A 25,984-nucleotide genomic window follows, 5' to 3' on the forward strand; every position below is an offset into this window, starting at 1 on the left:
AATGATGAGATTCTGGCCACAGTTGTCTGTATTTTCACACAACTCAGAGGATACTGTAGCACAATAATAATGGTTACACAGGTAAACACTCAATGACTTCTTTAACAAAAGGTTTCACCTACATGAGAATTTCAGAACTGAGCCCAGGAAATGAAGGCTTTTTCAGTTGGGTTTTAATCGCTGATGTTGACGTATTTTTCTCTCAGTGCTACTCAGAAGGCTACTGGAAAGCGAGCATTTGTTCTGAGTCGTTCTACATTTGTCGGCAGTGGGAAATATGCAGGTCATTGGCTAGGTGACAACTTTTCACGTTGGAAAGATATGCACATGTCAATAATTGGAATGTTGGAATTTAATCTTTTCGGGATTCCATACGTAAGTCTGCCCAATGGCTGTCAAGCAATCACTCTCTCATGCATAGTATTGCTTTAAATTAATCCAAATATTAACTTAAATCAAATGCTTAGTGTAGCAAGAGGTCAAGTCATAGGTAATGTAACAGGTGTTGATTAAAGCAAGATAAACTTTTTCAGTTAGTTCCAGCTTTGGAGATATATATTTAATCTTGCAAGCTGAGTTGATAAGTTTTTTTTAATGTAGTGAAACAGTCTCAGGGCCAGTAACGTCTTAGTCCTAGTCAATTTTCTCAATACTCATTGCTCTGTGTTATGCGCCCTTCTAATTATAATCACCAAAACCAAAATAACAAGCCATTAAATAGGTTTTACTGTAGTTTATTGATATAGAGCCAAATTATACCTAATAATAATTATAATAATATTTTCTTTTTTCAGATTGGTGCTGATATCTGTGGATTTAACTTGGATACAACCTATGAACTCTGCTTGCGCTGGATGCAGCTTGGTTCATTTTATCCATTTTCCAGAAACCATAATGCAAAGGGCAATAAGGTAATTAAACAAGGTTACTTAACACTACAGTCAATAATTTTCATGTTTGTCATGGTAATTTATGTTGAACACTCAGTAATCCTTCTAAAATTTTGGTAAATGGGTGCTGCCTGAAAAAGAAAGATTTATGTGATGCAGGGCTATTAGATATTATTTTGCATTCTGCATTTAAAATGGATGGATAGAAACTGCAAAAAAATAAATCATGTGTAACATTTGAAAGCCATACTGAAATATCCAGATGCATCAATTAAATGACAAAAGATAACCTGCACAGAACAATGGATAAACTCAATTCTTTCATCATTTACCTATGAAGATCCGCATTTTGTTTCTGACCTGTTTCAGGTGTTAGTGATGTTATCAAACACTATGAAGGAAACATAGCTATTTGGTAGGTCAAAGACAGAGGAAATGTTTTGTGATTATTGAGTGCCTTAAATATAATTGTTTACACTTTTTTTAATATTAACTTTCATTATATCCCCTTGCCTTGAGTTATAATATTCTACAATCCTTTTATATTCTCCATAACACATATTAAGGGCTGACAGGACATGCCACTGGCATTATCTTGCATCAATTCTCAGGCATGTATCATAGGCAGAAACTCTATACAAACTATATTTCTTATACATTAGAAATGTCCAGGACAGATACAAGTAGAAATGCAAGATACCCTAAAAGAAATGAAATCTGAAAAATGCAACTAAACTGATAAATGTAAAAATATATTCTGTTTTCTGTCTTGACTTGCATATAACTGAATAAGCCTTACAGGTCTTATCCTTGATAGAAAGAAATTGCTTTAACTTCTGAAATTAGTTCTGAAATTAATCTTCTGATTATATGCTTTGTTTCTCTATTTTGTACGTAACAATGAACAAATAACTGATTCTGCTGATTTTGTCTCTGGTAAGATGAGATGTGTAAAGATGGAGCTCATGATCTTTTAGTTAACTTTCACTTTGTTGTGAAGCTTGAGTTTTACAGGATAGTGCAACCATGGCAGCCAGTACAGTTTATGTATGTCTTCATAAATTAATTACACAAAAAAACTTGGTAATTGTGTAGCAAAGCACACTGCTTGCCATTAAGAGGTCAGGGAGAGGTATCATACAACTGTATCCAAAATATTACAGTATTCCTCTGTAGCTAGAAGAGGAAATGTCTATGATAAGCCTATTTTTGTGGCCTGCATACAGGTTGGTATTTAATTAGTGTGTCCAACTGTGTGGAATGAAATGCAGTCATATGGTTACATAGTATACTCATCAGTTCTTAAGTATGTAGGGAGATGGCCCTATCACCCTTATGTTGATGTTTTTAGAGGAGAAGCCACTGATCAGTATGGGCAAGGATGGCAGAATGCTTAGGGCATGGTATAAATTGACTGTGAATAAATTTAGGCTGGAAAGTAGGTTGGCCTTAACTGCCAGAGGAAGGAAGTTCCAGAATGGCCTCCCAGTAAGAGCAGTAGAAGCAAAAATTTTGATTTGGTTTAAGAAGAAGCTTGATAAACTCATAGGGGCTGCTCCCTGCAAAATAACAACTTCCCAAATTCAAAAAAGAATGAAATGAGCGTCTTTAATTGGTCTTCCTGGAGCTGCTAAAGATTATGAAACTGGCTTTCTATTAATTAAAAAGAAATTAATGATCATTCTTTATTTACAGGGAACTATGAATGCTTCAGAAAGCCCTATAGACTGATTATTTTTATGGTACCTAGGCACTATTTGCACTGTGCACCTATCAAAGTAGTGAAAATATAACATAATTTAAAAAATATCAGTATCTAGTATCCAGAGCTCAAAACCTAGTGGGAAAAATTAACCCTAACTAATTCTGATGTAGATGCAAGGGAGAGTAAAAATAACTTCAATATTGAATTTTACCTCATATTAAGTGCATTATTAAAATTTAATCTTAAGTGTCTACTATGCCTGACTCAGAGATATTAGATTAATTAATAATTTTCTTGTCTGAAAAGCATTAAATAATATAAAAGCAGTTTTATTATTTCTGTTCCTTTTATGTTCCACCCTCTTTGGAACACACAATGCTATTTTTTAGTTTAAAGAGAAAATTGAATAATTAGGGATAATTTTTAAAGAAATAAAGGAATTCTAGGACTTCATTTATTGATTCACTCCATAGTTTCTATGTACATCTAATTCATTCCAAATAACAGGTCCAGAATATCCAATGAATATGAATATGATCTGTTTTTTCTTTTTTCTCAGTGCTAACAGTTTCTAGTAAAATATTTGGAAAATTCCTTAAAACCAGAAGTGCGGTCTCTAGATTGTAAGAATGTTGGACTGGGCTTTTCAAAGCAGGGTAGCAGATTTCATACTATATCTTCCTCTTTTTTTTTTGAAAATATGTAAATAAATCTTCTTCATTGCTCTAAAAATCTTAGCCTTGACTTTAGAAATGTCCTCACTATAGTGTATCGACAAAAATTTGTAAGTGTATCTGATGCCATGTAAACTACTCAGTGAACCCATCTACACATGCACATTTACTGCACAGTAACCAAAATTACTGAGCAGTACAGGCACATGCCTACATGTGCGCACTTGTAGTGTGCAGTAAATATAGCAACTTATGCAGACTTGAGTGTAAATTTGATACCTGCATTGTGCAGGTATCAAATTTATACCCAGTTAATTACTGTGCACTAATGCACATGTCGATGCCTTATTGCACAATAACACTGTGTATGTGGACTGATTGGGACTAACTTTAGCGTTAATGCGTCTTAATGCCTGGAAGTGTAGACATCAGCCTATTCCCACTTACTGCATAGTAAATTTAAGCTGCTGTAAATGAACATGTAGAGACGTCCATGGCTACATAGCATGAATTGTGCCCCCAAGTTGATTTGCATTTACTATCAGCCAGATTTGCATAAACAGAATGAAAACTAAAGTTAAAACCTCTTAAACTCCTATTGAACACTTATATTTTGCTATTTACTTTAGTGGGGGCCAGGATTTCATCTTGGAGTAGAGAAACACATGGCACATTTCACATGTGTTTGGTTCTGTATTCTTCGCCCTCCTGTTTTTTCAGGATATTGAACACCTAGAATTCCCCTTAGTTCCTGTTTTCTGTCCTAGAGTTGATTCTTTAAAGTGAGCAACTGTTTCTCTGTCCCCTGTCCTACTGGGCTGACAGGCCTAGGTAGGAAGCAGGCTGGGGAGTAGAGGCTTTACTGCTTCAGTTCTGTGACAGCTCAGGGCGGAGCCAGCTCTGCTTCGCTGGAGCAGACAGCACAGTCCAGGGCTACAAGGCATTCTGGGGTACTGCAGGACTGAGTTAACTTGAATCTAAAGGGAATCTGGGACAGAAGTTCCTTAAACCACTTTAACCTAATCAGTTAAGTCTGATACTACATCTAACCAGGTTTATCTTAAACCAGTTTTAGCCATTTTGAAAGTGGTTTATGTGCACTGAACTTCTGTTCTGTTGTGGGTTTAATTTTCCAGGTGTGGAATCCAATCACTTAAACTGGTTTATGTGGAATTTCTGTTGCTAGCCTTAAAGTGGATGGAAGGGGTCATCAACCCCTTGCAGTGTGAGATGTGAAACTCATAGAGTACATGAGTGTTTTTAAGAATGAAAAATTCTTTATTCATATCAGACTGGTGGTGGTTTAATCTTAGTTTGCCATTGGTTTTTAACTTTTACTGTATACTGATATTGTCAGCAGCAGCTTTCCTTCAATCATGAACAGGCCACTTGTTCCAGAATAATCATTTATTTTTATACAATTTTTTCTAGGAGCAAGATCCAGCAGTTTTTGGAGCAGAATTTGCTGCAATATCTCGGTCTACACTGCTGATTAGATATACACTCTTGCCTTACTTATACACCTTATTCTTTGACTCACATGTTCATGGAAACACAGTGGTACGAGGACTGATGCATGAGTAAGTAATTGGTTTCTTTCATTTTGGTTATATTTTATTTACAGTATTATTACAGATCCATTGTGTAGGTCATTTGAGTTGGTGTTTACTTTGTTAATAGTAATGAAATTGCATTCCTTTCCCTTAAAAGCAGTTTACAGTGAGAATACAAAAAACCCTTTTGACACCATATTTACTCAAATGTAAGATGAACCTGAATATAAGATGACCTCCCATAGTTATATGGAAAAATTATAAATTTGTTATAATTTTCCAGGTGTGGAATCCAATTATCAGAAGGTTGTATTGAACTTATCTCCCTCCCACTGCCACATCAGGGAAAATAGTGGGTGGGAGAGGTTGGGTAGACCCCCTTGCCCTCTGCCCTCCCTTTCCCCCCTGAAGACTTCCTTCCCTTCCTTCCCCTCCCCTCCCTCCCCCTCCCCTTCCCCTGTCAGAACCTGCTCAAGCTCCATTCCCTCCCTGAACATGATGTGGATGAAAGTGACAGTAAGCAGGGGGAATGGGACAGGGGAGGACAGAAACTGCAGAGGGTAAGCAGAGGGGCCCAGAGTCAGAACTTCAGCAATTGCCTCCCCCCATCCCCCCCCACTTCCTCTCTTGTTAATTTGACATGCAAGTGACCAAAAAAACACTGGCTTCACAATAAACATACCCATAGTCACTTGCATATATGCAAATTACTATGGGTAAATTAATCCAGAATTAATGCATTTTAACTTATGAACTGCTGCAAGTTTCAGCAAAGGTACTCCATAAACACACTTTTGAGCAGCACTTTTATAGCTAGTCATATATAGTACAAACTAGTCCAGAGCTGAAAGGCTCATTATTTACTGTATAGTTCATTGGGCTGGGCCCCAGCACAGTCAACAACATTTGAAGCCAGAATGACCCCATAGTTCAACACTGCTCTGTGTGTGTGTGTGTGTGTGTGTGTGTGTGTGTGTGTGTGTGTGTGTGTGTGTGTGTGTGTGTGTGTATTCCAGATACTGCCACAAAGGATCCCTGTGCTAATTAGCCCCCCATGGAACTGAGTGTTTTTGCCACACTTCAGAAATGTATGTGCAAATGAGGCAAAGGGCTGCCTGGTCTGTTTCCACCCAATAGCGGGGAGGACCACTCTAATCACATGTGACAGGTTAAGAGTGGGGGGTGCCAGAGTCTTTCAGCTACATACAAGTTCAGTGTTGTTTGCCAGACATTTAAAGAATGAAAGAAAGGCACGGCTTAACTGTGGGAATGTAGAAACAGGAATAATTGGAAGCATTGGTGACACGTAGGGGGTGCACGCAGGTGCATGTGCACCCCCTGAGATTTGGCTGTGCACCCCCCCAAGTCATTGATAGGCTGCTGGTGCTCCCCCAGTGTTAGGAGGCACTAGTCACTACTTCCAATTATTGGAAGGAACAGGAGTAATTGGAAATGGGAAAGAAAGGCACTGCTCAACTGTGGGAGTGAAGAGGAAGTCAAAATGTATTTGATGCAGTGGTTCATCACGACTTGAAAAGAGTTGGCACTGAGGGGAGCAGAGCACAGCTGGCACTGTTTCTTTTTCAGATGGGCTGCATTCGGGAGAGGGTGTCAGAGCTGTAGCTCCAGGCCCAGTGCTCATTATATCCTGGAGGAGCAATTGCCTGTTTTTTTTTAAGGGGGACACAAAAAAGGTCCTATTAGTACGTTGTCCCAATGTGGGCCAGGTGTTTTGTGGGCATGTTCATCATGGGCTGCATTCAGTCAGTTTCCGAGTTGATTTCCATGACTGAGCACATGCTGCTTTTGGCAGAAGTTTAATGATAGACAATGTATATAATGGGTGGGGGTGGTGCATTTGAGAGGAAGGGGATTGCTGGAATGCAAATATAAGATGAGGGGCTTTTTTCCCATCGTGATTGGGGGAAGGGGAACCTCATTTTGTATTGCAGTAAATATGGTATATGCGATAGCTTTTTATTTAAAATAACATATATTCTTCATTTTTAATTACACTACACTAATAATATTCCTGAAAAAAATAAATTCTTAGACAAGAATAAAAAATTGCAGTAGCTAGAAATAATATACCTTATTCAGTACTTGACTTAAATCTGTATTCCAGTCCTGTCAGAGCCACGTTTTCAAAAAAACCTCAAAGTTAGTACTTTCTAATTTAGCAGATGCATCTGTGTGTGTGCTGTAGAAAACCTATGTCTGTGCTCACAAATTGGACAGTGAAGAAAGGGAAAAAGATTTCTGTTTGTGGAAGCAGATGCTAATACCTAGTTTGCATGTACCAGCTTAAAGGTTTATTTGGTGATCAGATTTTTGACACAACTTATTTCCTTTTATTTTAGGATGTATAAGCCAGAAAAACCTTTATCTTCCCTTTCTGAGTTGTTTAATTAACTCTACTATTTGCTTTAGGTAAAATTGTTATTTCAGAATGCCTGACTTGTTTAAAAAGACAGAAAATAATATACATGAAAGGTTACTAATGAGACATATCACAATTTAGCCTAATGGTACAGCTTCATTAGTAGAAGCCTGACAGTTTCATGTGTCTTTTCCTATAGATGGCAAATGTTTAACCCGAAAGGTAATGTATATTTATAAATTGAATTAAGATGATGTGATAGCACAGTAGAATTCCTCCAAAACACACATACATGTATATGAATAACATCTGAGAAAAGTTTATAGTTGTTTATTTCACAGACTAGGTTTTATGATAGTTCAAACATTTTCTTTAAACCATATTTTTGCTTAACATGTTTGTTGTTCTTAAACATTGATTTTTTTTTTATACAACTATAAGAGAAAGTATCAGTGATAAAATTTCCACCAATAAAAGAATACCTTGTTCAATCTTCAGTAGTGGGAAGTTAGTATTCCTGTCGATTAGCATTTGTGTGGCACGGTGTGTGACTTGGGGCCCTGTGTCTCCTGGCCACTCAGAAGTTGGGCAGCCCTGAAGTAAATGATCATTGCACACACAGTGGTTTTATTCAAAATTGCTGTTAGTTTCTGATACATTCTGATGTGTTTTTATTTTGATTGATACTAATTCAGGGGGAAAATTGTTTTGACATCACAGTAAAGATTTAATTAGTTAGCCTCAGCCTTCAAAAATAAAAAAAAGACCTTAGATACTGAGACAGACTGCAAAGAGATAATCCCACACATTTATCAAATATTATTCTGCAGTTGGATAATACATACATTCAGAGATATCAAAAGCAGGCAATGTTTTATGAACATTAAAACCTTGGAAATGGAAAGTTATTGTCATTATCTAGCAACATTTCTTTCAGATAGAACATGGAGTAAGCCTCAGGCATATTTGCCTTTTGTCCAATACGTTCTTGCAAACTCCATTATTTTAGAAAACAGAACACTGAATACATTGCTCTTTGTTTTCTTGTTGCCAAGTTTTGCCAACTACGATAATGCTTAAGTCTTTCAGCATCAGGTACAATGCACTTTTCACATGTGGAAGCATGCTGACTTGAATACCATTTAGAGAATAGTTTTCTAAACAATGAAACTGCATGGAGTTGGTGTATAGAAGCTGTAGGAATGTCATGTAAAATTTTGAAGTGGCTGAAGCAAATCAAAGATGCTGATGATAGGATTATAGCTTGTCAGGAATTGTTTTTAACAAAATGTTTTTCTGTTGGGAAATGATTAGCATTTGATCAGAGGTTGAAGTGAGACTGAGAAAGAGAGAAAGAGTGATCTCAGAATAGCCAATACCACAGGGGCACGTGCACTCACCTAGAATGTAGAAAACCCAGGTTTCAGTCCCTGTCCTGCCTCATTTAAAATAAAAGACTTAAACTAGGTCTTCTGTATCTCAAATGAATGCTGTAGCTGTGGGCCTATCCAACTGGATTTTTGCTCTTTGGGCTAATGAACGTTTAATTATTTATATAGACTGGAAACAGAGAGTTTGATGGAGAGAATGGCTCAATATCCCAGTGGATTAGGGCATTCACTGAGTATGTGCCAGTCAGAGATTCAAATCCTTGATCTGTCTGATTGCTGGGATATAAAACTGTCAGCTGTCAAATATTATATTTAAAATGAAGGAAAAATCTTCAGTAGAGAGGCTATACAGCATTAAAAGAAAAAAAAATGATGAATTTTACTTCTAAATACCAACTCCGTGCCTGGGAACAGAGATTTGTCAGTTTCTATGGTCACCTGACAAATCACAATAAATTTTAGGCAACATAGCTGGAGTCCTGCAGAGAAGGTTCTTAAGACTTAAACGTATTCTCCAGGGAAGCGTCAGTTTCACTGTAACAAGACTTAATGTGGTGCATTACCTTTTCACAGACAGGGTAGTTCTCTTTTTTCTACCTTATGTATAGCTGCAGGGGATAATTTTCTCATGAAAGTACTGTACCCTCTGAGGAATTAGGAAGCATTACATCCAGTAATGGTATAATCACTGCATGTATGTATGCAGGTGTTACCATCATTTTTAAAACAAAACTTCACACTCTGAACAATTAAAATATCATTCTTTAGCTAATAAAGACCCTCTTTACATGTGAGATAGTACCAGGCTATGGAGATCCTGGGATCAATCACTGCAGGGTATCATGTAAATGAATATTTTAGGAAGTGAGTTTCATGTGAACTGGAAACTGGGTTCCACTGCAGCTTATCTTATAGTTTTATGGTTGATGGAACCAGGACAAGATGCTCTACTTGAACCATAGTCTCAACAGGTGCTAGAATCCACAAAAAACTGCTGATGTTCAGATTCACTCTGCAGGTGCAGCTCAGGATAGAAGTGTGGCGCAGGTTTGGAGATGGATGGGAGAGAAGCCTGGAGAGAGAGATGAGCAAAGGGAGGACAGAAGAGGTCCCCAAGGAACAAACAAGTTAAAGTAGGAGGTTTAAGTTAAGGGTCACCCTGGTGATGTGGATCAAAAGGCTGGGAATCTTAAGATTGAGGAGGAAATGAGAAATCACAATAGGTTCATAAGCAAGACTGGCATTGAACATTTTAGAGGTATACAGAGGAATGATAGGGGTATAGTACAATACTAGTACACAGACTAAAATAAGATTTAATATGCATCATAGAGACAAGGCAGGGTAAATCACAGGGCTAGAATATGAGGACAGAAGTGTGCAACCTGTTCAGGGAAGGTACACAAGGGATAAAGGGAGGAGGTGTTGCATTGTTCATCAGAAATCCAAAAAGGAGGTGAGAAGCAGACCTGTTGACCCTCTCTGGGTGAAGAGAAGGGGGAAAGACATCTATTTTGGTAGGGGTCTAGTATAAATCACCAAAATCCTCTTTTCACCTTTAAACTCAAAACCACCATCACATCATTTCCATCTGAACTACAAGAAAAAATACAGAACTTGATTCCCCCTCTCCCCGCCACTACCCAGTGTAGGACTTTTCACATGCTCCCTAAAATCCACAAACAAGGGAACCCAGGCAGACTTATACTATTCAACCATGGAACCCTAAATGAGGAAATATCAGGTTTCATCAAATCCACCCTAAAACCTCTTGGTACCCAAAGAGTGAGTTTTGTCCAAGACACAACAGACTTTGTACAAAAAGTTAAAAACATAGACTACATTCCCAGCAGTACCCTCCTAGACACCATGGATGTTACCAGCTTATTTACCAACATCAATATCCAGAATAGTAAAATACAAATCACCATATACAAGAAACCCATGGAACAACATACATATCTGCAGATAACCAGCAATCACCCTAAATGCACCAAGAAAGCTGTAATACACAGCGAAGTCCTCTGATACCACTGAATTTGCACTGAGGAGAATACACGTGATCGTCACCCTGCAAATCCCAAAAGGGTTTTCGCCCTACAAGGACACTACTCCAGAGAGATAGATGACACTTTTGAAAGAGCAACCTGGATACCATGTGAAGAATTGCTGTGGTACAAAAAGAAAATCCCAACGAATCACACACCATTAGTTATGACATATCATCCTTCCCTGGAACCTACACAGAAAATCCTCAAACAATTGCAACCCATACTAGAAGAAGACCCCATTCTTAAAGAGGTCTTTCCAGAACCACCCATCCTTTAAACAAGCACTGAGCCTTGCCACCCTCATCACCAGAAGCAAATTTTCTATGGCCCAAAACACACTGAAAGGATCCAGACCATGCCAGGACTAGAAATGTAAACCTACCAGAATAACTCTGACACTCCTACAATAAACACACCTCATAACGGAGCCATCACCATCCCTTAATCTTATACCTGTACCTCCAGAAATATAATATAGCTCATCCTGAACCAAAAGCCCTGATGGAAAGTATGTAGGAGAAACCAAACAACAACTATGTACCAGAATGAACACACACTGAAAATCTATCAAAGACAAAAAATCCAATTACCCGTGGATTCACGCTTCTCACAAAACAACCACTCTCTCTCCAGTCTCTCAGTTCTAATCCTCAAAGGGAACTTAAAAACCACCTTTCATAGATGAGCTTCATAAACCTCCAGGATCCTAAAAATCATGCACTAAATATATACGTTGGATTTATCATAACCTGCCTGCCATCTGACAATCCCAAGTAACCTCTCTACATTTTACCAGCTACATTCTATCAACAGTTCAACATTGCTCCCTATCCACCCCCCAACCTGCCCACCTACCCACCTACCTGTCTCCCATTTCCTCTGATCCTTCATGCCACACATTTGCATTTTCACAAACCTGCATTTTGGCTTCTATTCCACCTAGGAAAACACACAAAACACCAGCAGACTCTCCCTATGCCTGAAGAAGGGTGTTTGTGCTCGAAAGCTTGCAAACAACAATTTTTCCAGCTATTTAGTTAATCTAATAAAAGACTGAATTTTATTAGTAGATGTTTAGTATTGTGAATCCAAAAAGATGACAAAGCCAGTAGGAAAATACAAATTGCCCAAGCGAGAGACTAACATTAGAGGGATGGAGGTGAGGAGGGGAGCGCAACTAGGTTACAGAAAATACTATGTTAGCCAACTAAGCCCGGGGGAGAGGGGCGGGGAGTGGAGGGAGGAGGGGGTTCATGACGCTGAGAGAGAAAGAATATAGATGCACACAAGCCCGTATAATGGCCCGTAACGGTGGAGGAAGTATCTCAGTCCACGTAGAGTCTCATCGCGGGGGTCCTCTTCAGGTGGAGCGGGGTGGTCCATTGCTGAGATTCCGCTCAAAGTGAAGTCCATCTGGTGCTGAGAGGGGTTCAGGTGGTCCTGAACCTGGTCAGGTTCTGTCTGGTCCAGTGGCAGTCTGTCTGGTGGGATTGGAGTACTGGCAGTGGCCTGTGATGTGCTCCACGTACATATTGCGGGACCAGCGGCTTGTGTCGGACACCCTGAGGCAGTGCATCAGTTTAGCATAGTGGTGGGAGATGCGGCAGGCATGCAGGACACTCTCATTGCTGTGGTCCCAGGCTCTGAGCGTTCCCACGATGAGCTCGTCGACCGTCACATCCTAGCCACAGCACTTCAGGAAGTTGGCCAGCGGGGCGTACTTCTCCCACCTGCAAGCATGGGTGTTGGTGAAAGCTTGGCACAGGTTCTCCACAGGGATGGTCACATCCATGATCACAACCTTCTTGGCCTCTTCGTTGGTGATCATCATGTTGGGTTGCATCTGGCTCTCACAGCCCAGGGCGGTGCGGTTCATGGTGATCTCCCCCGCTGTGGCCGGGATGGCCCTCACCAGGCAGTTTACTCAAAGAACCTCGTCTGCCAGAATGAACATAGGAAGAGATGAAATAGTGTATATATTTGATCGCATATCACATGCACCTCAACAATCAGTGTCCCCAAATCAGTGTGTGTGTCTTAAGCAAGCAAGCTGATTTTTCTTGGCTGGAAAAGGAACAAACCTGAATGCAGCCATACAGCTGCCAGGTTGACTGTCTCTTCTGTCTGGCTTAGTAAACAGAAGGAGCAGATTTCAGTGTTAATCACAGGTAATAGCTGATCACTGTAACTTGTGCTGCTGGTAGTATCTTAATGAGGCTTGTGGTATAGAAACACTAACAGTACTAAAAAAAACTACTTACACTAAAGAAATAGCAGTCATGCAGAGGTCTGGGACCTAATCTTGTGTGAACAGAGTAAGTTCTTGTGGAAGCACAGAGTGTTTAGGAAATGTGACATCCCAAAAGGCAGTTTGGTTGAGGCAACAAGAAAAATACATTTTTTGTGTGAAATGTGAGAAAACACAGTAATTTTTTGACCAACTAACAGGATCACTCAAAAGACTGGATCTGTTGTTAGTAAAGGAACTTTACCCAGGTATCTGTCTATTGGAAAAGCATATGGCAAGACTCAGGATATCCAACAAGTTCTTAAAATGTAGTAGGGACAACTTTTTATGTCAGCAGGTGAAGGGAGTATCTAGAGAAGTGTGGCTATTTTAGCTCTGATTTGGAGTAGTTGGGAACGTTACGGTAACAGGTGCTTTTAGTGAAACTATCACTAAAGGTAGAGTTCACAATTCTAAGGTAAGATAAGTGCAGCAACATCAGAGTACTGACAAAAGACTTCAAAAAAGCAGGTGTCAGCAAACTGAGGAAGTTGGTAGGCAAAGGAAGGAATTCTAAGGGAAAAAATTTGTCCAGGCTGGCAATTTCTTAAAGACGCTTTATTAAAAGCAGAATGGAAATAGTCACAATATAGAGGGAAGATAGGAAGCATAGTAAGAGATCAGTGTGGTTGCATCAGGACCTCTTTAATGATTTGGAATTGGAAAGGAATTATACAAGAAGTGGGAACACAAACACATTGCTAAGGATGAGTTTAAAAGTATAGCACAAGTGTATAAGGAAAAATCAGAAAGGCTGAGGTGCAAATGAGTTGCATCCTAGAAGGAGTAAAAAAAGGTGATAAGTAAAAATTCTATGAATATATTAGAAGGAAGAAAAAGATCTTATGGTCCAGTACCATTCAATATATCCACTAATGACTTGAACGGTGGAATAGAGAATATATTTATTTGCAGGTGACATCAAGTTGAGAGGGGCTGCAAGCACTTTGGAGGAAAGAATCTTAATTAAAAAAGATCTTGATAAATTGGAGAAGTGACCAGGAATCTGAAAGATGAGATTCAAAAAAGACAAATAGAAGGTATTATAATGAGGAAGGAAAAATCACATGCTAAATACACAATGGGGAATAGCTAAGTAAGCAGCACTGCAGAAAAGAATCAGGATATTATCATGGCCTGGATGCTGGATATTACTGATGAATATGATGCAGAGGCAGAAAAGGCAGACATCTTTTTAGGAGTGTCATATATAAGAAACAGGATAAATACTGTATTTTCTTCTATACAACATGTACCTTTCCCCCCCAGAATGAGCCCCCCAAAATTGGCTTATGTCTGTTAAATAGGGAAACTGATTTTGTGCCTGGGATAGAAACACTCTACTTTGATTCCTCCTTCACACTGCAGCACGTGTGGCATTGTTGTTCAGGCAGCTGAGAGAGTCAACTGTCTTCATGGCTAATTGTTTTTCACTCCACAGATGTTAACAACCATGTCTACTTTTTAATGTTTAATGATCGTGATGTTCCACTAATCAAGCTAACCTTTCCTAGGAAAAGTTTGATGTCTGCTAGCTACTAGTCTTATTTAACAACCCTTGAGATGCTTTAAGTCTTTTCAGAATCATAGATCCACCCATGAAGACCAGTCTTCAGCAGCAGCTAGGGTTTCAGCTTTAGTTAAGCAGGAAAAGGAGGGTGAGTCATCTGTAGATACGGTTCTGTTTCTTCTCCATGCTGCCATAACTCTGGACAAATATTTTTTTCTTCATTCTGCTTTTAAACAAAACCCCCAAAGTATGTATTATATTTTGGGGGTTGTGCGAAAATACGGTATTTTGCTGTACTCCACGCTAGTGAGATGTCAGCTAGAGTACTTTGTCTAGTAAGAAGGACAAACTGGAACAATGCTGTAGAAGAGTAACAAGAATGACAAGAACCTTCAAAGATGTGACCTATGAGAAAAGGGAGAAGGAAATGGGTCTAGCCTATTAAAAAGACTAAGAGGCAAGATGACATAGGAACAGCTTTGAAAGATGTAAAAGGTTATTACAAAGATCTGCACATCTATTTTCAGACAAGAAATAATTGGCCTACATCTCAGAAAGGAAGGTTGAGGTTATATATGATGATGATATACTGGAACAGGCAACCTTGAGTAGTTGTGAAAACCCTGTTATTTACTTAAAAATACTGTCCTGAAACATTTTGAATGTGCTTCATGTTTGCCTGCTGAGTACATTTTTCTCAAACTATATTCCAAAGTAGTTAGGATCCTAGTAAAAGATGTAAACATGGGCATCTACCCTACTACATGATTATAAAATAGCTGTACCTGAATGAGAATAGCTAAGGGTCAACTCTGTTTTAAATTATGTTTAAAATTATTTGATCTAAGACAATTTATTTCCCGTATAAATGAAATATAAGTTATGAATACTAAGGACTGGGAAAAGGAAAGTGCAACTTCTTCCCACCAGCCAGGGAAAATATTGGGGGATTTTGAAGGATCCCTTAAAGAATGGAAATTCTTGTTATAGTCAGTATTATTACAGGGTCCAAGTATTTCCTAAGTTATTTGAAAAAAATCAAATTTGAATTAACAATATGCATCTGCCTTTCAAAACTAGATTTACTTCTGATCTGCAGACTCATGGAATAGATAAGGCTTTTCTTTGGGGACCTGCTTTTATGATTGCTCCTGTTCTTCAAGAGGCAAGTACTGCAATTTTAAAAGTTTTAATACTGGAATTAAAGACATGAACACTGCTCAGGCTTTAAAATCACGTATGGGGTAGTTCACATACATTATCCCTACTCACCCACATTTTCTTCTACTCACAATGCCTGAGGAATGAATTTCAAAAAGATACCAAGCTGTAAAGAAAGTACAATTATGCATACAGAAGCGGGACTCTGCTATTTGCAAATTTGTATTGTGCTGATGGCACTCTATGAGGACATCTGTAGCAATAAGGATATTATAGAGTTTGAAAGCAGGAAGAAACACAGAGAAGGAAAAACAGAGACCAGGAATGGCTGCCAATTCTGGACAAAGCTGCCAGAACAACAAACCAATCTCTAAATTCAAACCAGCCCATAATATTTTGGGTCCCAAGCTCTGAAAGAATATGCTAGGAGTTCCCCAACATCAAATGCAAATGAATGCAACCCTCTTCTGTTAAAATGACCATCTTATTTACTTCCAGTAGATATAAAAATGCTTTATCCTGTGGATGTACAGGCTGTTTCCCAAAGTGGTGTGGGGGCGTTTGCTAGCACTGATGCTGGTATACTAACTGCAGAGTGGGTTTATTTACAGTCCTCAGAGTGGAGGATTTTTCTACACAGTTGCTGTATTGATATTCAACACCAAACCTAGATACTGCAAACATGATTTAAGCAATACTAAATAGTTTACCTGAAATAGCTGAGCAACACTAGTTATATCTAGTTATATCTTTAATAGCTAAACCAATGCTAAATAGTTAGAGCTGGAGTAGCATAAATTACTATTGTATGCAGTGAGTCTGTTACTAGAATATGAATGATGAATTGTGTAATTTTTTCCAGTGCTGATTATCAGAGTATTAAATGAGCCATTGTGTGCCACACATTTTCATCTAAACTTTGTACCTCTGTGAAGTTCAAACAGAAATTGTTATTCCTTTTATAAAATCATTTTGACCTCAGTAGGATATTGCTTTCTGATCCTTCTGAAAGTCAGTCATCTTTAAATCTCACAAAATTCTTAGCAGCTAACTAACAGGGGGAGTTCACAGGATGTTAAGCCAGTTGCCAATTCTTGAAAATCAGTGCCAGACTCAAATGGTTGGTGAAAACCATTGCACATCTTCATGCTCTTTACTAAAAAGCCACTCTGAGGCAAGATACAGGAATAGGTGGACTTTAAATCCCTCTTCTCATCATTATATGCTATGATAACAACGCATTCTGATTCATAAAAATACATTCATTTCTTTTGATCCACATTTTTACCAGAATAAGCTATTTTTTCCTGAGTATTTTCAACAGTTTTATCCTGAGTACTTTCAAACTTAACCCAATTTTATTTCTGAGGCTAAATAATGAAGCATGTATGTTTAAAGGAATATAATAAAGTAATTGTACAATTAGCAATAAGTGGCAGAGAAGTTAAGGCAGGGGTAGGCAATTATTTTGGCTGGAGGGCCACTTAGGAAGTTTTAGTCAGCTGTCACAGGCCAGGTCAGCTCCCCTCTTCCCATGCCACCCAGCCAACCTGCCTGCAACACTTCACCAAAACTCCTGAAGTGGTCGCTGTGCTCGGCTGGGTGGATAGGATGGGATGGGAAGGGGCAGGATGGGGCTGTGGAAATTGAGTGGTGGCCTTCAGGAACAGGATGGGCAAATGGGGCTGGGATCCGGATTACAGGGCAGTGACAGCATGGGGCCAGGGCCCAGGGCAGATCTGCAATCCACTCCCTGTACATCCCTGCAATGACCCCCAGCCCCATGCTGGCATCACCCAGCAATCCTGGGATCCCCATGGATACCAGGTGGGACCTGCACAGCCAGGGTGTGTGGCCAGGTGAATGGGATGGGGCTGCAGGTGGGAGGGAAATGGTGTCTAAGAGCAGGACTCAGGTCCTGGCTCTGGTGTGAGATGGATGGGTGAAAGCCCATTGCATTCCCATGAGCCCAGGGACCCCCCAAGAGAGCCCAGGACCCCTGACAAACCCTGGCCTGCCCAAAGGTAAGCAGCAGCCCATGGTGGGAGGGATGTAGCCCAGCAGGGAGGCAGCTGAGTGGAGCTGAGAAGGGTCATGCCTCCCCCGGCTCCTGCTTGGCCCAGTCCCCCAGGGAGCCAGGTGACCAGGCTCCCAGTGTGTGAGACAGGTTGGGGGGGTACTTACCTGTCCCCTCTTTTGGTGGGGGGGGACCCCCCTAATCCCTGAGAGCAGTGCGGTGTCAGCCAGCCCTTCTGCTCATGCGTGCAGTTTAAAAAGGGCCTGGCAATGGCAGAAGCCACACTCGGGTCCTGTTTCCAGCATGAGACACATGGGTGAAAGCCTGTTGTTCCCCATTGAGCCAAGGGACCACCCCCCTCAAGATACCCCAGGGCCCCCAGTGAGCCCCAGCCTGTCCGCAGGTAAACACAGGCCCATGGTGGGAGGGATGAGGGACATAGCCCAGCTGCAGGGAGGCAGCTGAGTTGCAGGGAGGCAGCTGAGTGGAGTCGAGAAGGTTCATGCCCCACCCTGGCTCTTACTTGGCTCAGCCCCCCAGGGAGCCATGCCACCAGAGCTTCACAAACAGGATGCACAAAGCGGTGTGCTTCTGGGCCCAGTGTGTGAGTTTAGTGCAGGAGTTTGCACAGGAGGGTGAGTGGGAGGGCCCTGCCAGTGAGCCCCAGGGAAGGCAGTCCCATCAGTAGCTGGCTACCAGAAGCATGATGTGGATGGGCACGTCACACCCTGAGGGTCCCCCTGGAGTCTCTGGCCTCCCCCTCTGGCACCTCAGAGGCCTCCACCCAGATGGAACCCATGGTTCCAGCCTCCATGCAGACAGAGCCTCTGGCTCTTGGCTGTGGGGGCTGCCTGGCACATTTCCAGGTTTATGGGACTGGGAGCATGGCCACCTCCTCTTGTGAGGTTTGCTCCACTTGGAGTCTCTGGGGTGCCAGATAGAGGAGCTCCAGGTTGCAGTCCAGAGACTACGTGCCATCAGGGGTGGTGAACAGGAGGCAGACTCCTACTGTCAGGCCCTTCACCCCCTGGAAGTGGAGGGTAGATCAAGGTCACCTCTCAGGGCAAGGGAGGACTCAGGGATCTCCCACACTGTCCTGCCAGGGGGTTGGACCAAGGTGGTCAAGGGCACCAAGGTGACCAAGGGCCCCAAGGCTTGCCACACCAAGGTCCCCTCCCCTCTGGGGCTTTGCAACAGGTATGAACCTCTTGCAGCCCCAGTAGAGCTTGCAGAGATGCCAGATCCTGCAGGCAAGGGAGGATCACCCACCCGTACTCTCCCTAAGACGAAACGCAGAGTGGTCATCATGGGAGACTCCCTCCTGAGTGGGATTGAGGGGGCAATGTGCTGCCCTGACCCCTTAGCCTGGGAGGTCTGCTGCTTCCTGGGGGCCCACATCCAGGACATAGCAGAAAGGACCCCAAAGATTATCCGGCCCTCTGACCACTACCCTATGCTCCTTATCCATGTGGGCATGTATGACATGTCTTGGAGCAATCCCAGCCATGCCATGAGAAACTACAGGGCTCTGGGAGTGGGGATTAGGGGGTTGGGGGAACAGGTGGTGTTTTCCTTGCTCCTCCTTGTTGTGGGTCATGGAATGAGGAGGGAGAGATGGGTTGAGGTAGTCCACCGAAGACGGTGGTGCTGGTGTCATCGTGAAGGCTTCAGCTTCCATGATCAAAGTCCACTCTTTGGTGAGAGAGGCAGTGGTCAGCTGGGGAGAGACAGCCTCCACCTCACTCTGCTGAGGAGGAGGCTCTTCTCAGCCAGACTGGCTGACCTGCTCAACTGGGCTTTAAACTAAGCCTGCCAGGGGTTGGGGTGATTATCGCCACTGCAAGCCCACTGGGCAACCCTTGTAAACCCAGCAGGCTAAGGCACTCAAGGGAACCCACCCCTACCCTAGTTCCAGAACAAGCTGTAGGGAAGGCAGGGGTCCCCAATGGGACACTTGCCTGCCTGCACACCAATGCCAGGAGCTTAGGGAATAAACAAGAAGAACTGGTCCTCCTGCTAAACAAGAATGATTATGACCTCATAGGGATAATGGAGACCTGGTGGGACTCCACCTATGTCTGGGCCACAGGTATAGATGGCTATACCTTGTACAGGAGAGATCGTATAGATAAAAGGGGTGGGGATGTAGCTCTCTATGTCAAGGACAGCTACACGTCACTCCAAATTGACATTGGCATCCAGGGAAAGTGACCGGAGTCCCTCTGGATCAAAATACATGGGGAACGTGGCACAGGGGACCTCATGGTAGGAGTCTACTACAGACCTCCTAACCAGAAGCAAGAGCTGGACCAGGAATTCTCCAGGGAACTGGCTGAGGCTGCACGCTCTCGGTACATGGTTGTCATGGGAGACTTTAACTACCCAGATGGAAGGCTGGAATTACCACTAAGGAGGAGTACTCAGCCCTGGTCCATACCTGCAGGGAGAAGATCAGGAAAGCCAAGGCTGCAACCAAGCTCCATCTGGCTTCACATATCAAGGATAACAAAAAGTCCTTTTTCAAATATGTAGGGAGTCAGAAGAAAAGCAAGGGTAACATTTGACCCCTGCTTAACCAAATGGGACAGCTGATAACTGACACCCAGGAAAAGGCCAACCTGCTTAATGGGTACTTCACGTCAGTCTTTCACCAGTCCAATGGGACTGCCCTGCCTAGCAAGATGTGGGACGGCTGGGGTCATTGTGTAATTATACCCAGCATCAGTGTTGATGTAGTAAAGGATCACCTTCAAGTCAGCTGGTCTTGATAGATTACACGCCAGGGTACTCAAGGAGCTGGCAGGTGTCATGGCCCAACCATTGGCCAAAATATTCAAAAACTCGTGGTGCTCCGGTGAAGTACCTGAAGGCTGGAAGAAGGCCAATGTGGTACCCGTCTTCAAGAAAGGGAGGAAAGTAGTTCCTGGGAATTACAGGCCAATCAGTTTGACTTCAATCCCTGGTAAGATTCTTGAGAAAATGATCAAGGAGACCCTTCTGGATAAGCTGGCTGAGGGCAACTTCCTGAGGGATAGCCAGCACGGGTTTGTTGCGGGTAGGTCTTGCCTGACCAATCTCATCTCCTTCTATGACCAGGTGATGTATCACCTGGACAAGGGAGATTGACGTCATATATCTGGACTTTAAAAAAGCCTTTGATCTGGTGTCACGTGACCTCATCATGGAAAAATTGGCCAACTGCAGCCTCAGCTACATCACAGTCCGATGGCTGGGAAATTGGCTCCAAGGTTGGACTCAAAGAGTAGTGGTTGATGGCTGTAAATCCTTATGGCTCTCTGTGACCAGTGGCACCCCCCAAGACTCTGTCCTTGGACCGGGTCTCTCTATCATCTTTATCAATGATGTGGACATTGATGTCAGAAGTGCACTGGCCAAGTTCTCTGATGACACTAAACTTTGGGGCATAGCATCCACACCTGAGGACAGGCTAGTGATCCAGGCTGACTTGGAAAAACTTAGTAAGTGGGCAAACACAAACTTGATGATGTTCCATACCGATGCATGTAAGGTACTCCACCTGGGGGGTGGGGGGGAACCCGCAGCATACTTTTAGGTTCGGCAGTGCTATGCTTGCTAGCACCACAGCTGAAAGAGACTTGGGGGTCATGATTGATCACAAGATGAACATGAGCCACCAATGTGATATCACAGCTGGTAAAGCAAACAAAACTCTGGCTTGCATCTATAGATGCTTCTCAAGTAAATCTCAGGATGTCATCCTCCCGCTGCAAACTCGGCCTTGGTGAGGCCACAGCTGGAGTATTACATCCAATTCTGGGCTCCACAATTGAAGAAGGATGTCGAGAAGCTTGAGAGAGTCCAGAAGAGAGCCACACACATGATCAGAGGGCAAGAGAACAGGCCTTATGAAGAAAGGCTGAAAGCCATGGGACTGTTCAGTCTGGAAAAGTGCAGGCTCAGGGGGGACCTGGTGTCTGCTTATAAGTATACAAGGGGTGTACATCAGGATCTGGGAGAGCATCTGTTCACCAGAGTGCCCCAAGGAAAAACAACGACCAACAGTCATAAACTCCTACAAGACCATTTTAGGCTGGACATTAGAAAAAACTTCTTTATGGTCCAAGCCCCCAAGACCTGGAATAGACTCCCTCCAGAAGTGATGCAGGCACCTATTCTGGACTCATTCAAGAATTGTTTGGATGCTTATCTTGCTGGGATCCTTTGACCCTAGCTGATTTCCTGCCCCTGGGTAGGGGGCTGGACTTAATGATCTTTAAGGTCCCTTCCAGCCCTAACATCTATGAAATCTAGGAATCTATGAAAGATGGAGCCAGGGATTGGGATTGTGAGGTCATGACAATGAAGGGCTGGGGCCCAGGGCAGAGCTGCAATCTGCTCCCCGCATGCCCCAGCCCCATGCTGTCATCTCCTGGCAATCCCAATCCTAATTCCAAATCCCACCTGTCCATCCTGCTCCTGGATGCCACTTCCCTAACCACCCGTGGCCTCCTCCCATTGGCCCAGCTGTGCCCCCTGCCTGTGGGAATCCCAGGCCAGTCTCCATAGAGACCCTGCCCACCCATTCTGTCTGGCACCTTCAGAGGTGGGGGTTGTGGAGCAGATGGGCTGGGGTCCCAGGCAGCAGCGTCTGGAAGGAGCCACCACTGTGGGGCCTGCCGCAAATGGAGTCTGGCAGCCGTGCCACCCAGGGGCAATGGGACTGGCCACACGCATCACTGCTTGGGCTGGCCCCTGCGCCTGGGCTGGGTGGGGCTGAGGACCCTGATGTGAGCTGTACAAAATGCCTTGGTGAGACAGATACAGCCCACAGACTGTATTTTGCCCACCCCTGGGTTAAGGTATCTCACTACACCTCCAAAGGTGTGTTAGAGCTTTGCTTAAACTTGTATGAAAAAACACCCCCAGCCAACCTAGCTGTAACTGGGTGATCTTGTGGGCTGGGGAGTCAAAGGCAGCCAGATGTAATCACGCCCTTGTGTTATTTTGGCCAGGAAAGCTGGTGTGCCTGAGTCCAATGGGCCACTAGATTCATGGGAATTTGTGCCTATTTTTTACAATTAGAAGAAATTATTTATTATTAAAATTTTGTATAGAAGAGTAATAGCTCTTCTCTTCCAAAACTCGTTTCCTGTCCCTTTCCTCAAGAAATCCGGGAGTCGAAACAGGTGTCTCGTGCCCTATCCTGAGGCCTTTACTTTCTAGTGTTGTTACTAACCTGTGTTTAGGGCTGTTACCAACCTCTGTTACCTGATGGCTCTGATCTGGCAGATGGTGACATTTAGCAGTCCTATGGAAATCAAACATGTTTGTGTCTGCAGGATCTCAGGACCTGTGAACAGGTACTAAGTTCAAATAATTAAGCTAACAGTGTGAGGGATTCATGCAGTGGAAATACAGTGAGTCAAGCCAAACAAGATATACACAGATGACTGGCACCAGAGGATTATTCAGTGCAAGTACATTGCCATCCTAATGATGCTATCATTAATATTCAAGATCTGGGGTATTGACCATACAGACACCAAATAAGATCATAAACTTAATTTAATGATGTCATGTTAAAAAATTTAAAAATACTTAATCATGTTATGACAATTACAGGGAGCAAGAGCAGTGGATGTATATTTTCCAGAAGCATCCTGGTTTGACTACTACACAGTACGTATTTTTAAAGTTCCATTTCTTATAGTTTTAACATAAAGTAAAATGTTTCAGTCCAAGAAAAATAACTGAGGGCTCTGTTCAGTTGTCTTTTTTCTTAGCATCTGTAGTAAAGAAATAATATAAAACCCCTTCTATACCAGGCTATCTAATTGAGCAAGAAAATTACCCAGTTTTCAGTAGCATTTTGTTTTCTATTTTTGGTATGTACAGCACTAAAACACAGAGGGCTAAGTTGTCAAGACCAATCTGTAAAATTTCCGCAATTCCAAAAATTCTCCACAATTGTCAGGATTTCTATACATGTACTTTTCTTGCATTTGTAAATCATCAGGTCAGCATGCTGCACAGCTTTCATGCATACAGATCAGGACAGACCTACTTTGCACACAAGAATACAAAATTTTGTGCATAAAAATTTTTTGCCATGAACTATGTAAGTCAGAAGAACTGACCGAGACAGGTATGGAACAATCTATCTTATAAAAAAAGGCAACATCCTCCTGATCTCACAAATAATATGTTTGAATTCCTCAAAGGGGTTAGTGTTTGCTACATTAGTGTCTACTTAATTCCTTAATAACAGCATTTTCAAAAGTGCTCAGAACTGACACAGCTGTGCTCTCATTGAAGGCAGTAGCCAAACATTGACATCCGGGGGTTTGGCTTTTGAAAATTCCACCCCAGGAGCTTAAGGATGCAGGTAACTGTCCTGTGCAGTGACAGGTGGGAAATGGGGAGGATAGCAGGGTTAGTGGCCTGGAGGTATAGATGTCTTTATTCTTAAAGAAAATTATGCAGCGCATTTAGTAGGGATAATTTTCAGCATTCTTCTACTATGACCAGTGTCTAAGCCATTTCTTCCCTTTGCTTCCTTTATATGGACTCTGTTCTGCACAGTTCAAAACAGATTCAGATCACACTGGGGATTTCACTGCTCAGTCCCTTTCACCTCACAGCATTAGACACTGTTTTTGAGTATCGTGGCAACCCTTGGGGCCCTTCCCTATACACTCATTAAAATCATGGCAAAACTTCCATTTCTTTCGGTAGTGGTATTCCAGGGGTGGTACTCAGCCAAGGAGAACTGTAAAGTATATTCAGAGTTTTATGCTCTGTACTGCACTTCAGTGCACTTTAGCAAAATTCAACTATACGTGGCTTATATGCTACCATTTTCAAGTAGGGCCATTCTTCACTCTTAGTCCACTTTCATGTATCTTTGATAGCCACACAGCCCTCTGGCTCTGAACAATTCTGATAGTCTTTTCAAAATATGGCTAGATTCAGGATTTTGGAAAGAGGTATCTGGGAGCAGTGACCAGTGCTGCAGGGGCGCTGCATCCCCATGCCCAGCTCCCCCCCCTCCCCCTTGGGGAGGGCCAACCATGCCACAGAAGCAACAGACAGGGCTTTTTTTCTGAACCAGGTAAGAATCTTGCCTCTGCTTTTAGCACCTCTTTCCTTTTGCTTTGTGCTCAGCGGTACCTCCCATCTCTTCCAACTCTCCTATTCCCTTGCCTGCCACTGCTGCTGTGTAATGCAGTGTTTCCAGGGACAGCAGAAGTGATGGTGGTAGGTTCCTGGTCTCTGAGCCTGCTCCCAGGCTGGCAGGGAACACCCTAGCAGGGTCCAGGGCAGAAAGGAAATACCTGCCTGCTCCTGCCACTGCCCTCGGCTGAACCCGGCAGCTGGGGGCAGCAGAGACAGCAGCAGCAAGGGACAGGAGAGGGGGAGTGGGAGGGAAAGAGAGGGGCCATGATGCTGAGCATGAAGGAGAAGGCAGGGTGGAATTCTTACCTTATTTGGGGACTTAAAAAAAAGCCCCAGCTGCTGCAACATGGTCCAAAAGGGGTGTGACTGCACCACTACACCTCCTCTGGGTGCACCCCTGTTTCTGGGTATGATGCTTGTCAAAATACAAGGCTGAATATTCACAATGTATAATAGTCACCCCTTAAAGAGGGGCAGAAAAGAGGGCATGTATCATTAGCCCTTCCTGGTACTGGTTTTGTTGGTTTAGGTGGGATATAATAGTACATAAAGCTTCTGCTCAAGGGTGGATTTCACCCTGTGCGAATTTAAGTTAGTTTTTTAAATAAGGAAGAGAGTTACCTTGCATTACTCTTGTACCAGTTATCCTCAGAACAGAAGAAAATCTAACAGATCACTTACCCCAAGTTGAAAACTGAAATCTTCCACATGCATAGAAAAATTACAAGAATCTTTTGCTTTCTGCTAAGAGGCCTGACAAGCTTTTTCACACTGTGTTGAACAATGACACCATTTTAAGATGATTCACTGTCTCTTATTCATGATCATTCTATCGTTGGTGCATTTTTTACGCGGAAGTGCTGGGGCTGAATTCTGTTTGATGATGATGCAAAACTGAGGCACACTGAAATGTGTGGTGTTATTCTGCATTTACAATGATGTAAATACAGATGGGAACTTAACCCCACATCTCTGTTTCAAAGCTGTATGGTGATGACCTATAATGTTGGGATTTAAAATAAATATATTTTAAATAGTATTGGTTTTTTTGGTAGGGTGATAAAGTACCTACGGCCTGGCATAAGAAATATGTTAGTGTTGATGCTCCATTGGACAAGATCCCACTCTTTCTCCGTGGAGGTTACATTCTACCCACACAAACACCAGCCACAACAACCACTATGAGGTAAATACCAGATTGTAATGT

At 42.4% G+C, this 25,984-nt stretch overlaps 1 protein-coding gene across 1 annotated transcript in view; it reads left to right on the forward strand.

The window, feature by feature from the left end:
* LOC149865597 (sucrase-isomaltase, intestinal-like) overlaps nucleotides 1–25,984 on the forward strand; it is a 139,853-nt gene that overhangs the window by 97,675 nt on the left and 16,194 nt on the right. Inside the window, exons 14-19 of the mRNA XM_090041063.1 lie at nucleotides 207–375; nucleotides 795–911; nucleotides 4,701–4,849; nucleotides 15,522–15,606; nucleotides 23,224–23,280; nucleotides 25,833–25,963. Of these exons, the coding sequence (XP_089897189.1) occupies nucleotides 207–375; nucleotides 795–911; nucleotides 4,701–4,849; nucleotides 15,522–15,606; nucleotides 23,224–23,280; nucleotides 25,833–25,963 (708 nt within the window). The remainder of the gene's footprint in view (nucleotides 1–206; nucleotides 376–794; nucleotides 912–4,700; nucleotides 4,850–15,521; nucleotides 15,607–23,223; nucleotides 23,281–25,832; nucleotides 25,964–25,984) is intronic.

The sequence above is a fragment of the Crocodylus siamensis genome, chromosome 4 (assembly GCF_052110815.1).
Source record: "Crocodylus siamensis isolate JL-2025a chromosome 4, ASM5211081v1, whole genome shotgun sequence".
NCBI classification, from domain to species: Eukaryota; Metazoa; Chordata; order Crocodylia; family Crocodylidae; genus Crocodylus; species Crocodylus siamensis.